At 45.2% G+C, this 11,949-nt stretch overlaps 1 protein-coding gene across 2 annotated transcripts; it reads right to left on the minus strand.

Annotated features, from left to right (window-relative positions):
* Window positions 1-1,805: 1,805 nt before the first annotated feature.
* nptxrb (neuronal pentraxin receptor b) lies at window positions 1,806-11,949 on the minus strand. Of its 2 annotated transcripts, XM_067497419.1 has the most exons (6): window positions 11,790-11,949; window positions 10,878-11,629; window positions 8,828-9,200; window positions 7,858-8,099; window positions 6,703-6,882; window positions 1,806-4,420 (listed from the first exon to the last, which is right to left on the minus strand). In XM_067497419.1, exons 2-6 carry the CDS (start codon window positions 11,622-11,624, stop codon window positions 4,175-4,177), a joined length of 1,788 nt encoding a protein of 595 aa, XP_067353520.1. In that variant the 5' UTR covers window positions 11,625-11,629; window positions 11,790-11,949; the 3' UTR covers window positions 1,806-4,174. The 2 variants fall into 2 exon arrangements, with proteins under 2 accessions (XP_067353520.1, XP_067353521.1); XM_067497420.1 differs by having other exon boundaries at window positions 10,878-11,900.

Here is an 11,949-nt window from a genome sequence, read left to right on the forward strand (position 1 = left end):
ACCCTGCTAACAAGCTGTGACAGAGGCGAGATCAGCTAATGAACAGCTGAGATTAATATTCACTGACTGGATGAGTCACAGGGTGACTAACTGTAAGACGGACTGCTGATTAACCAACTGTCTGAGGGGCAGATGACTTGCTGGCTGTCCCGGATTCACTCACTGATTGCCTGAGTGATTGATTTTGTATTTAATCAATAGCTGCAGAAGCCGAATCGTGCCGGCTGAAGTTGTGCAAGGCGAATCAGTCATGTACATCTTGTAGGAATTTGCCAGTTTTGTTTGACTAAATCATGTCAGCAGCATCCAGCTGGGTTTAGACGTCACACGATTAGTTGACTGCAGATCATGTGTTACAAGACTTGTAGTATAAATACACCCGTATTTGGAAGGTTCAATAACTCATTAGGTCCAACCCATCGTTAAAAAAAAAACAAAAGGAACATGACATGACATCTGTCCAAGCCTGGCTGTGCTCAAAACTTGAGTGTCCACACAAGAAGGGGACCAGTGTGGTAGGCCACCAGGATTCATGTGACTTTGAAGGAATTACAAAGCGCAGCAGCTGAGATGTAAGAGAATGTACAGATTGCACAGTTTCGTCGGTAGAAGCTTCATGGGACATCAGCAAAGAGAAAAACTCAAATTGAGTCTCAGCTAGAGTTTGCCTCAAGCCAAGTCAGCTGGAAGAAGGTTCTGCGCTTTGATGAGACCCAGTTGGGCTTTTTGGTCATTAAAGGAAGATGCTGCACATCATCACCACTGTGAGGCCTAGTGCTAGCAGCATGATTATGGTGGTGGCAGTATCACTGCTGTGGGGATGCTCCTCTGCAGGAGGTTAGAGGGACAAACGACTGCAGCAAAATACAGAGAAACCCCGGAGAACATCCTGATGCAGTGTGCAAGAGACCTGCAACTAGTGAGGTTTGCTTTCCAGCAAAACAATGTTTGCAGAACCGGTTTAAAACAGCTATGTTAATGTTCTGGAGTCTACAAGTTTGAGCTTTTTACTCGAAAGCGCGGTGCCACCTGATGGAGCTTGAGCAGTTTTAGTGGTGTGACTATATTAGTGGCATTAGTGATTATTTTGTGAGTGCTTAAATCATATTTCTTTGTTCATAAAAGACACAAGTGAGACAAATAATATAAAATGTTATCAGTGGGAGGTTACACATTAGATCACAGTTCAGCTGAGCCAAGCGCCAAGAAATATTCTGCATGTGGGCAGATCAGCAGTCACGAATCATCACGGACTTATTTAAATCTATGAGTAATCTATTATGTCTGCATCAAAGATCAGACTTCGGTGTCTTTGTTGAGCACAAGCTCTACAATTTAAGACACACACACCTGTCGAAGGCAAATTAATCTGACAGTAAAGATGACATCTGACATCTGACCTGACTGCGACTAAATCAGATTAGGCTACATGATTTTGTGTGTACATGTCTTTAATGCCTCCTGTGGACAATTTGGGTTTCAATGCCATTGTTGTGAGGACATTTTGGCATTTTGGTCCACACAACTTCAAAGGGCGTTTTGAGGCTCAAGACTGGGTTTTAGAGTCAGGGTCAGACTTAGGTTTAGGTTAGGTTAATGTGTGTGTGTCACAAAGGTCACAAAGGTCATAGTATCCCTGCAATTGCTTAGCTGAGGTTTAATCCAGATGAACTGACATGTATCTGGGACAATAAGCTGCTCTCTCACGCTCTCTCTCTCTCTCTCTCTGTTACACACACCCACACACACACACACACACACACACACCTGTCTCCGGTGTTACCTTTTAGCAACCACGCCAGAAATGTTGTCATAAGCATTTTATTATTTTTATCCACCTATATCACAATATCATAGAAGGTCCATGAAGATGCAAATAAGGACAAGCGCAAAACGGTCACAGCGTTCAACAACCAAAAGCGAGAGAGAGAGAGAACGAGAGTGACAGAGAGAGAAGAAAGACACAAACGTAAAAACACATGACTATTTTTTCGGGCGTGAGGGCCCAGGCAGGCACTTTACAACAGGGTGTCAGATCCTATGTGGGGCTGCTGTTTTGAGGTAATTAGTGAACACAAGTAGCGGCTGTATTTTCATCACAGTTCACTTTGCTGCACAGTGTTAATTGGATATGTGTCCTGTGGCTTTTCCAAAATGGAAATCAAGCTCTCGCCCGGCACAGTGTGGCTGGTTTGTTTTAGCGTCTTCAGACGTTACGCCGTCGATGTCCATTTTGAACTCTGATTGAACTTGAAATGAGAGATTAACCACGTCCCATCTGTGTTGTTGTTTGGAGGAAGTTGCAAGTCAAATGCAACGTTGAGCTGAGAAATATTGCTATTTCACACAGCCCACTGAAAACACAACACAGTTTAACAGAGTGTATTTTGTAGGCTTAAGCCGCAGTACTTGTGGCTTGAAAGTAATTCAATCAGTTGCTATAGCTGTTGTCCAAATGAGTGATTAACTGACTGCACGTTGTCCTACAGATTGACATTTACAATCTGGTGATGTTTACTCCTTTTTCTTTCTTTTTTTTTTTTTTTTTTTTGGCCTGAGAGCCTGATATACTTGAATTCATGTTTTACCCAGTGATCGCAAATCCAGATCGAAACACCCTGCGTGACTTGGTCCTTAACATTTCATACCAGTCTACAAAGTAAAATATGGTCGTCGTCGAATCCAAATCTCTGTCAAGTTTTCTATTTGGGTCTTTCTAATTCAATCTTTTCGTCCAATACAGAATTAGGTTTGGTTCTCGTGCGGAAACCAGCGGCGTTTGGGACTTAGGTGACCAAATACAGTGTAGCATACTCATGCATTTCTACTGCAGCACTATTACAACTAACATCTAACATGTCCTCTAACATTAGGTCGGAGGAATCAAGAGCACCAGTAGCTTGGCTTGTATGTCTCTGTCAAGAAAATCGTAATAAATCCTAATGTTTGGCACATGTCCTGTTTTGACACCAATGTCGTCACGCTTCCCATGCGGATCTATCTGGCGTCTGTTTCCAACTGGGAAGCAAACGTTTGGGTTGTGAACCATCCAATTTGGTTGAAATGAGCTGAATGTGGTTTGCGAACAAGACTCAAACAAGCTCTCTGCCAACCAGTTGAACCCTAATTGAGGCCGAAGAGACTTTCAGAGCGAGGACAGACAGCAGCTGATTCCAGTTGAGTTTGTTCCTTTAGTTACAGGACATGTGACGTTGCTCATGCATTTATACCTACATCCCATCTGGTTTACATTCAAGGATCATCAACATCATTTTTACCAAACTCACTAATTTCGGTCGTCTGACTGGCGCCTAGTTGAACATCAGGTGTTTATATCACATGTCAGTCGTGAGCGCTGCTGCTTAAGTTGTTGATTGCTGCAACTTACATTACTTGTGCATGACTGTGAGATGTGTGACAGGCTACAGCAGGGGGGGAGCAGACTGGCACCTAGCGACATCAGCATTGACACATTACACAGTATACATTTATAAGACCACTGTTTTACCAAATAATGGTGTGCAATATTGAAAACTTAGGAATATACAGACATTACTCAACAGGATCCTATATAGTTAGAAATGAACAAAACTCATTTTCGTGTCCCATTGAGTGGTGAAATAAACATCAGCATGACAGCATTCGAGAAATCAGTTTTAGCATAAAACACCTGTGCAACCAACTGGATTCAAAGTGAGAAAATACAGAACTTTGTGTCACTTTGTTGTGTAGTTAAGAAACCCTCATGTATGGCATCCTTAAATATTTGTTCCAAAACTATTCAAAGCCTTCAAAGCCGTCAACCTAAACAAGCATGTATCCGGTCCAGTGGGTTACAGAGGGTGGCACCTTTAACCTGAGCCAATATTTGAGTCCTGTTCATGCCAGACGTTGATCCACCCATGCAGCCTTCACTAAGGTGATTCTGGGACTAAACTCACTCTATCTCACTGCAGAAGTAAACACGAGTGTGGACACCAACACAAAAAACAAAACACATACACCAATCTTAACAACTTAATAGCTCCATCTTTCAGTTCATCAGCAAGCCTCCCTCCCCCAAACAAACAAATATACTGTAATCTTCATTGTGATATGCCTTTAAACTCTTGAATCGTCTCCTAAATGACCTATCAAATGGGACCACTCTTGGCCAACCACTCCGAGTCAGCCTTCACTGTTTGGGGCTGGGGGGATTGGATCTCTGAGCGGCATGGCAGGGGTCCAGGGATTCCTTGGTGGCACCACCGTAGACGTCCACGTCATGGTCGGTCCAGGGGGCGATGTTGCCGAGCGCCGATGAGCTGCATTCGGCCAGGGCGGCCACTTCTCCGGGCTTCAGCACCCGATCCCACAGGTTGAACTGAGACAGCTCCCCGACAAGAGCCTGAGAGGCATCAAATCGTCCACCCAGCGTATCCTTAGAGATGAAGAGATGGAAAAACAATGGGTTGGATGTCACAAAATGTGAACGCTAATACCCAAGACAAAAGGCCTTGCTAGCATTATGTTCAACAGTAATCCAGTAGCCTTTTTCCACTGCAAGAACGTTTTCAGTAATCCAGAAATTCATGTGGGAACTTGAGAAAGACCTTAGGGCTTAAATTGGGTCCCTGACTGTATCTGTTATACAAAAATTGAGAAGAACAGTCTCAACAGTACTACCTTATTCAACTAACCCTCACAGTTCTTTCCACGCCACGGGATCATAAAAACTCTTTTATGTCTCGGCTCCTAGAGCTCTTAAGCTGGAAAGTTTTGGTCACAAAGGGGCCCCAACATGCGACGAAAATCCCAGTGGCACTTGCTAGATCCCTTGCATTTTCTGTTGACATTTATCACATTTGGGCCCATTAGTGTGGCCACTGGACACCGACAATGGAAAAGTCCCTCGTCTTTCTCAGGTTCTGAGTCTGGGGTAAGTTTTGTTGTTTTGCAGTGTTTGGTAATTTAATGACGACACGTCTACGCGTATCTCAGGTCATTTTGTGTGACATTTAATGTCAGCTTTTGATCATTCTGTTCTTCTTTTGGGTAGTTTCTGTGGTTGTTGTTTGTTTTGAGCATGTCTTTGGAGTCATTTGCAACTTTCTAACAGACCTCTTTTAAACACGAAATACGAACTTCAGAGGCTTTTCTCTCATAGGCACCTTGACGTCTCAGGCTCCGGAGCCTGTGCCCAGTAGGTCCATAAATTATTTCATCCGTGCCCATTAAAAATGTAGTGGGACAAGTCTCTATCAAGAATTACCCGTAGTTTGTGACAAAAAAGGTTATGACGATTTTTACCTTCAACGAGCTTTGATACGTCTGTCTTTTGATCCATAGTGACACATACTGCAAATACATCTAAGGTATGCAAACCTTTTCTTCCCAATTGTTGTACGGCACTGTGGTCATTTTTGCTGGTTAAATAAGAATAAAAATGCAGCTAAAGCTTTGTTCGTGCACAGAAATATTGTGTTTTTATAATTCCCTTTAAATTATATTAAAAAGTTTATCCCCTGCCAAGCATCCTTGTGAGGGGGACGTCCTGGGATTTTCCCCACAAGATCTGTTCAACACATCCGCACAACAGCGATTCATCGTTCATCCTGAACACAGATTAATAAAATATGCCCCCCCCTCCCCCTCACTCCTTTCTCTCTCACTGGATCTAAAAAATATCCATTAAATCAAGTCTTGTTACATCATTTCAGCATCTTGCAGAATTGGACTCCCGGCTCTCTCTGCTCTTTCATCCTTTAGACAAGCATGATGAGCTTCAAAGCTTTGAGTTGTTCATTTGACACCAGGAGGACCGGGGGGGGGGGGGGGTCGTATCAGTTTTTATAATGGTTATGTAACGCAGGTGTGTCATTAATGAGGACGAGAGGGGCAGTGTCAGGATACAAAGCATTAGATCTCTGTCTGTCCATGATGTGCTCCCTTAAAACAGCTCTCCCTGCCGTCTGTCTGTGCACGTGTCATTGACTCATTATCCTGTGGATCCTATTATTATCAATTATCCGTCCATATGCCTTATGTTATTGTGGTTAAGTATTCATCCACCAGTTCATTCATTCCTCTGTGCATCCATCTATTTCTCCATTGATGTGTTCATCTACTTACCATCCACCCATCCGTCCATCTTCTTGTTAATTCAGCTGCCTATTCATCACTTCATTCATACGTCCTTCAAATTGTCATTTTTTTTCCCATTCCTCTATTCATCCATCCACCAATTTGTACTTTCATCCATCCAATCGGTCAAACATCCAACCTCTGCCAGTTTGTTCATCCATTCATAGTTGTGTATCCATCAAACCATCCAAATGAGGAAATTCCTCCATCCACCTATTTGGCGATTCATCCACCTATGAATGAATCATTAATCCATTCATCAGCTCATCCATCCATCCATCCATCCGTTTTCTCCGTCATCTGTGCTTCCATTGAACCATCAACCTGTCAGTGAATTTGTTCCTTAACTCATCCATCTATTAATCTGTTCATAAGCAGGATCAATTCTTCCATTCATCCACCTGTTCAGCGGTCTCTTCATCCATTCATTCTATCCACCCATCCGTCCATTAGTTAACTCATCCTCTCGTCAGTACGATCGGCCTACTGATACTATTGATTAATCTGTTCATCCACCTGTTGTTCATCCTTTCATTAGCTTATTCATCCATCCATCAATCCACAAAAAACACATCTCACCTGTTCCTGTCCCAGTATGAGGACTCCTCCTGGTTTGATGGGATGCCAGGCAGCCAGTCCCTCTCCCCGCCCCTTCAATTTCCCCCCCTGGTACGCTTTCCACACTCCATCCCTCAGGGTCCAGCTGACACAGATGTGTTGCCACTCGTCCTGCGGTAGGGACAGAGGCAGCTGTGCCACCTACAGGTAGGCGAATACAGCATTTCTAGTAAATGACGTGAGGTCCACTGAGTGACGATACAAAACACAGAAATATTGACTTTATTGACTGAATATTGGTCAACAATCAGGTCAGTATGAGGACACACTGCTGGTTTATGTCAGCACAACCACACCATGTGCAAAAACCAAACCTTTCCACTCCTTTCTGCCAGGGGAGCCATAATCGTAAACGCCATAAAAGGTAAGCATTAAAGCAATGCAGTATATCAAGCAGGAGCTGCAAGAAGCCGCCTCTGTGCCATCGCTCCGTAATAATGTGTATCTTTGCTTTGGGCCCCACCACTACAAATGTAACAGAATAAAGCGCAGACATTGGTTTTCTTTAAATCAAAGATTATTTGTTTGGGATGAAAAATATACCCAGATTTATTCAGTAGTAAATCAATGCTCAAACCATATTCCCCCCCCCCCCCCTTTTTTTTTTTACATTTTGTGTTCTGTTCAAAGGCACCGTTTGCTTTAGTTTTAGCTTTTTCCGTAGCACAGGGATTGAATGTTGTTGTTGTTTTGTTTAACCGACAGTGAAATCTACACAATGAGGCTAAGAGCAGGACTGACTCATGTGCACAACCTTGGCACAACCTTGGTTAAAGTGCATGCAGAGAACCTGATGCCAAACCTAATTTAAGCTCTATTACACATCATATTGACTGAAACAGTGAGTATGCTCTGCTGCCATTTGTAATTTCACATATTGTTCCGTCCACATGGCGTGAGAAAATCGACCTGAATGTTTTCATCGCTGAAGCCTAATAAACTAATAATAATTTCTTGGCCAGGCTATTTTGGCTCCCTAATTATGCACGGCACAAAATATTCTTTGTTTTTACCAGAATGAGCCGTTGACTTACACCTATTCAGTTTTATAATTGCTGTTTTCTAGTTGTACAAGTACTGTACATCATACTGGTTGCGAGATCCAAACCTCCATACCTTGTCATTGATGAGCAGCTCCACAGGATTGTGGACTCCCTGTAGCAGCACCAGCTCATTAGGCTGCCCCGGCACTGAATAGGAGAAGGGGGTCCCAATTCCCCCTTCTTTAGCCTTCAGCCATACACAGGCGGTGAACGCGTACATCTCAGTTATCTCTTTTCTCACCAGGCCGTACATGTAGTTGGTTCTCATGGGGAAGGAGAGGACGAAGCCATCAGGGAACGACGGCTCTGTCAGCGCTTGGGAAACACAGATGAAACAGACGAAGAGAAACGGTGAAAGGGCAAGTAGTGAAAGAAAATGAGGAAGAACTGTGCATTAATGGTAAATTAGTGCCAGACCACACACACACACACACACAGAGACATACTGGATGCCTGGCAAGAGCTCAAGTGTTGGAGTTAATGATAAGCCACTCCAACGGTGCAGCTCTTAAGGCAGAGAAAATGTAGAGCATCTAGGAGGTTGGGAGGATGACGGAGAAAGAAAGAAACTAGAGAGGTGCCTTTTCTTTCCTTTTAACCTTCCTCTTTGCACCTCTGTCCTCCCTCCCACTTCTCCTATCAAGCATTTCTCCTTTTTTTTTTTATGTATTTCACCTACGTCGACCGGAGAAACACACAAAAACTTATTTCCAAAGTGCATTGTCCCCAAACGAAAAGCGTGGACTGAAACCAGAACAGGATTTCACCAAATTTTATTTCCATGTCATTTATTTTTACTGTATCATTTTTACATCTCCAAGCCCTATTTGACATTTCACACTCTTCAGCACTCATTAATCATCTTACAGCGTGTGCTCTACTGCTGTGATGACCCAGTTCACCCACAGTGCTCATTAAAAATTCAGTTTAGTTATCTCTCAGCTTGGTGATGCACTTGTGCCTCCCTGTGTGTATCCGATCTTTCATTTATGGAGCCACCACCACCTTTCTCTGCTGACTTTCCCCTTTCTCCCCAGACTCACTGTGTTCTAGCTCGGTGACACGGTGGCTGACGGTGTCAATGCCATGGTTGATCTTCTCATGTTCCCCCTGTGTCTCCTTCCTCATGGCCTGACGCTCCTTTTCCAGCATCTTTATCTTCCTCTCTAGCTCTCCCTCCAGATCCTCCACCCTCCAGGTGCCCTTTCCACGCCCAGTGGAACCCTTAGATGGGGGTTTGGACGCAGCGGAAGCCGGGGAGGCAGGACGGCGTCCCCCTGGGCCGGGCGCTGCAGGTGAGGAGGAAGCACTGCCAGAGGGTGGGGCGGGAGCATTGCCGGCGTTCCCTGCTGGGCTGCCGCCACTTGTGCTCACAGATGTGTCGGTGAGGTTCAAGGCTGCAGGGCCGATCTCTGCCTGTGGGAGGAAAACGTTAAAGCGGGTGTTTGAAACGTGAAAGTTTACAAATTCACAAAGAGAGGTATAGGAAGAGATAATAAAATATGACGTAATGGAGGCATGTGTGGCAGAATGTAGTTTAAATTTCTTTTTTAGTTTTTACATTTCTTTTTTAATAGTGGAGTAATAGTGTTTAGAGGATGAATCCTACCAACTTTGGTGATTCAGAAGAATAAACATGATCTGTTTTCTACATTTTTCACAAACGATGCACCATCTACACTTTTTCTGCCAGTTGTTTCACTACTCACTACTTTGGTTGATGACTTGTTTGTCTATTTTATTATGTGTGATGACTGACTCAATAAACTATACTGCAGAGCTTCCTATGAATATGATTCTTGGGAACGTTGCTATGAACTGCGTTTCCTCTGTGCTTACTAAACATGCACTTCCTTTCTTTCCTAAGGTAACATGAACAGCAAATGTTCCCACACACATACATCTTGAGCTCTGCTTTCCTGTGTGTGTGTGTGTGTGTGTGGATCAGGTGACCAATACCAGTGATTATACTGATTAACTGTCTGTTAGAAAGATTATGATTATCCTGATTATTGATCCATTCAGTCTTTGCAAGATGGTCCACATGGTGAAGCCAGAACATTAAAGTCTTTTTGAAACAACTCATTTAATGAAAGCAAAATGCAATACTACTATATATACTACTGCAGTAGTAGCATAAAGAGAAGCATGTTATGATTCACAACATTCACAACAGCCGTAATGATGCAGGAAGAGGAGTGAAATAATAAAGTAGCACCATGGTAAGAGGTTTTGTAGTAGTACCGAGTGGCAGTGTTAGTATTCATAGAAGAACTGGAAAAAAGAAGATGTTAGTGAGGCAGCAGTAAAAAGAGACCATGCAGCTGCGAGGGAGATATATTATATCTAGAGAGTTGCTGAGGCAGGACAGAATCTGGACGTCCAGGATATAAATTCACACGGACAGAGACAACACAGTAAAAGACTGAGCTTGGATAGGAGTGGCAGTGTTGCAGCAGTAGATGTGTGTGTGTGTGTGTGTGTGTGTGTGTGTGCTTGTGTGTTTTATGCACACACTCAGAGGCTGAGAACCTGACTCTAACCCCCGCACCACCACCACCACCCTCTTTCCTGTCCAGCCAGCTTCATTTTTTATTTATGTCCCTTTCCTGCTGTTCGATGGGGAGGTAGAGCGTAAGCATCAGACATGATGGTTGGGTGTGTGTGTGTGTGTGTGTGTGTGTGTGTGTGTGTGTATGGGGTTTGTGTGTAAGATTTCCCATGGGATCATGGGGAGCCTGTGTAAGACACGAGTTCTTATGTCACGAGTCAGAGGAGGATGAGGTGAAGATAAAAGAGGGAAAGGGGGATGAAGATAGGGAGGATCAGGGCACCAAAGGTGACGCACAGACACGACAGCACAGGTCTCTGAAATGTGAGCTGTGGAACTAATTTTGACATATTAGAAATGATTTAGTTAAGGGGGGTTTGATATCACTCTCGGGCAACCGGCTGCAGAATGGGCGGCTCGTTTTATCACCGTGGCTCCACTGGCTCATTTGTCATCACTCCAAAGCTCCTGCTGTCAAACTGGGGGGGGAACAGCACGAACAACAGGTTTTTGCCAAAGTTTGTACCTTTCTGTCAGCTCACCTCGAGTTTCTCAATGCGGTCCTTCAGGTCCATAATGGCCCGGGCCAGCTCCTCCACAGCACGGGCCGTCTGCAGCTGCGCCGCGGTGGACGAGCTCACATCATCCCCGGCCATGACGCGGCGGTTGCCGCTCCACACCCCGATGCTCCGCTCGGGGACGCTCCTTTCGTCCTCCAAGCCGCTTTCACACTCACTCAGCTTCCCGGTTAGCTCCCGGATAGTCCTCTGGTCCATGAGGATCTGGTCGTTCTGCTGCAGGACCGTCTGCTGAAGCTCTTCCGCCGTGGTCCGGAGATACGTCCAGTCCTCATCGGCGCCTCCGTACAGCGGCTCATCGGCCTGCTGCTGTTGCTGCTGCTGCTCCCGCCGCTGCCTCAGGTCTTTAGTCTTGCATTCTCCCACCGGTACAGGTGTGCAGATCAACCGGCTGAAGCTGAACTGTTTCGCAGACCCTCCGCCGGTCTCTTCTCCGAGGTTGAGCTCGTTTAGAGTAGGAACCTCCAGCCCGATGCCACCACCGAGCGCGTTCCCCCCATGGTAGGACTCGGCACCGTGCAGAGCACCCAGCGGGCCGGCGTGCGCCACCGAACCGGGCTCCAGAGGCTGGAGCAGCGTCTCAGGTGTCAGGGTGCCGTTATCGCTGAGAGGCGCGGCACGATTCCGAGGATAAACACTGGCTACGATGCAGATAACCGCCCCGAGGAAGGCCAGAGTGCCCGCTCCCACAAGTACCACCACAAACTTCATTATGGCTGCGGAGATCGATCCAGAACGTTACGGTTCACACAAAAAGGCACAATAGTAAACAGTAAATGCACCAGTAAGCGCGGAGCAACATTAACCAGCGTCTAGTTAGTCGATTCTGATATTTCTAATTAACGAGCTGTTTCTGTGAAAAAATGTAGCACTTACGGGGAGAAGACGTTTGCTAGAGGCGCTGCTGTCTCTCTCCTGCCTCCCTGTGTGACGGCACCGCGCTGTCTGGACCAGAAATGCTGCCTCCCCGTCTCCGTGTTGCTAAGCTGCTCTCCTCCATGCGTTGCCATGGGGACCGGGAGATGGAGGAGGAGGA

This window comes from Channa argus, chromosome 3 (assembly GCF_033026475.1).
Source record: "Channa argus isolate prfri chromosome 3, Channa argus male v1.0, whole genome shotgun sequence".
Taxonomy (NCBI): Eukaryota; Metazoa; Chordata; class Actinopteri; order Anabantiformes; family Channidae; genus Channa; species Channa argus.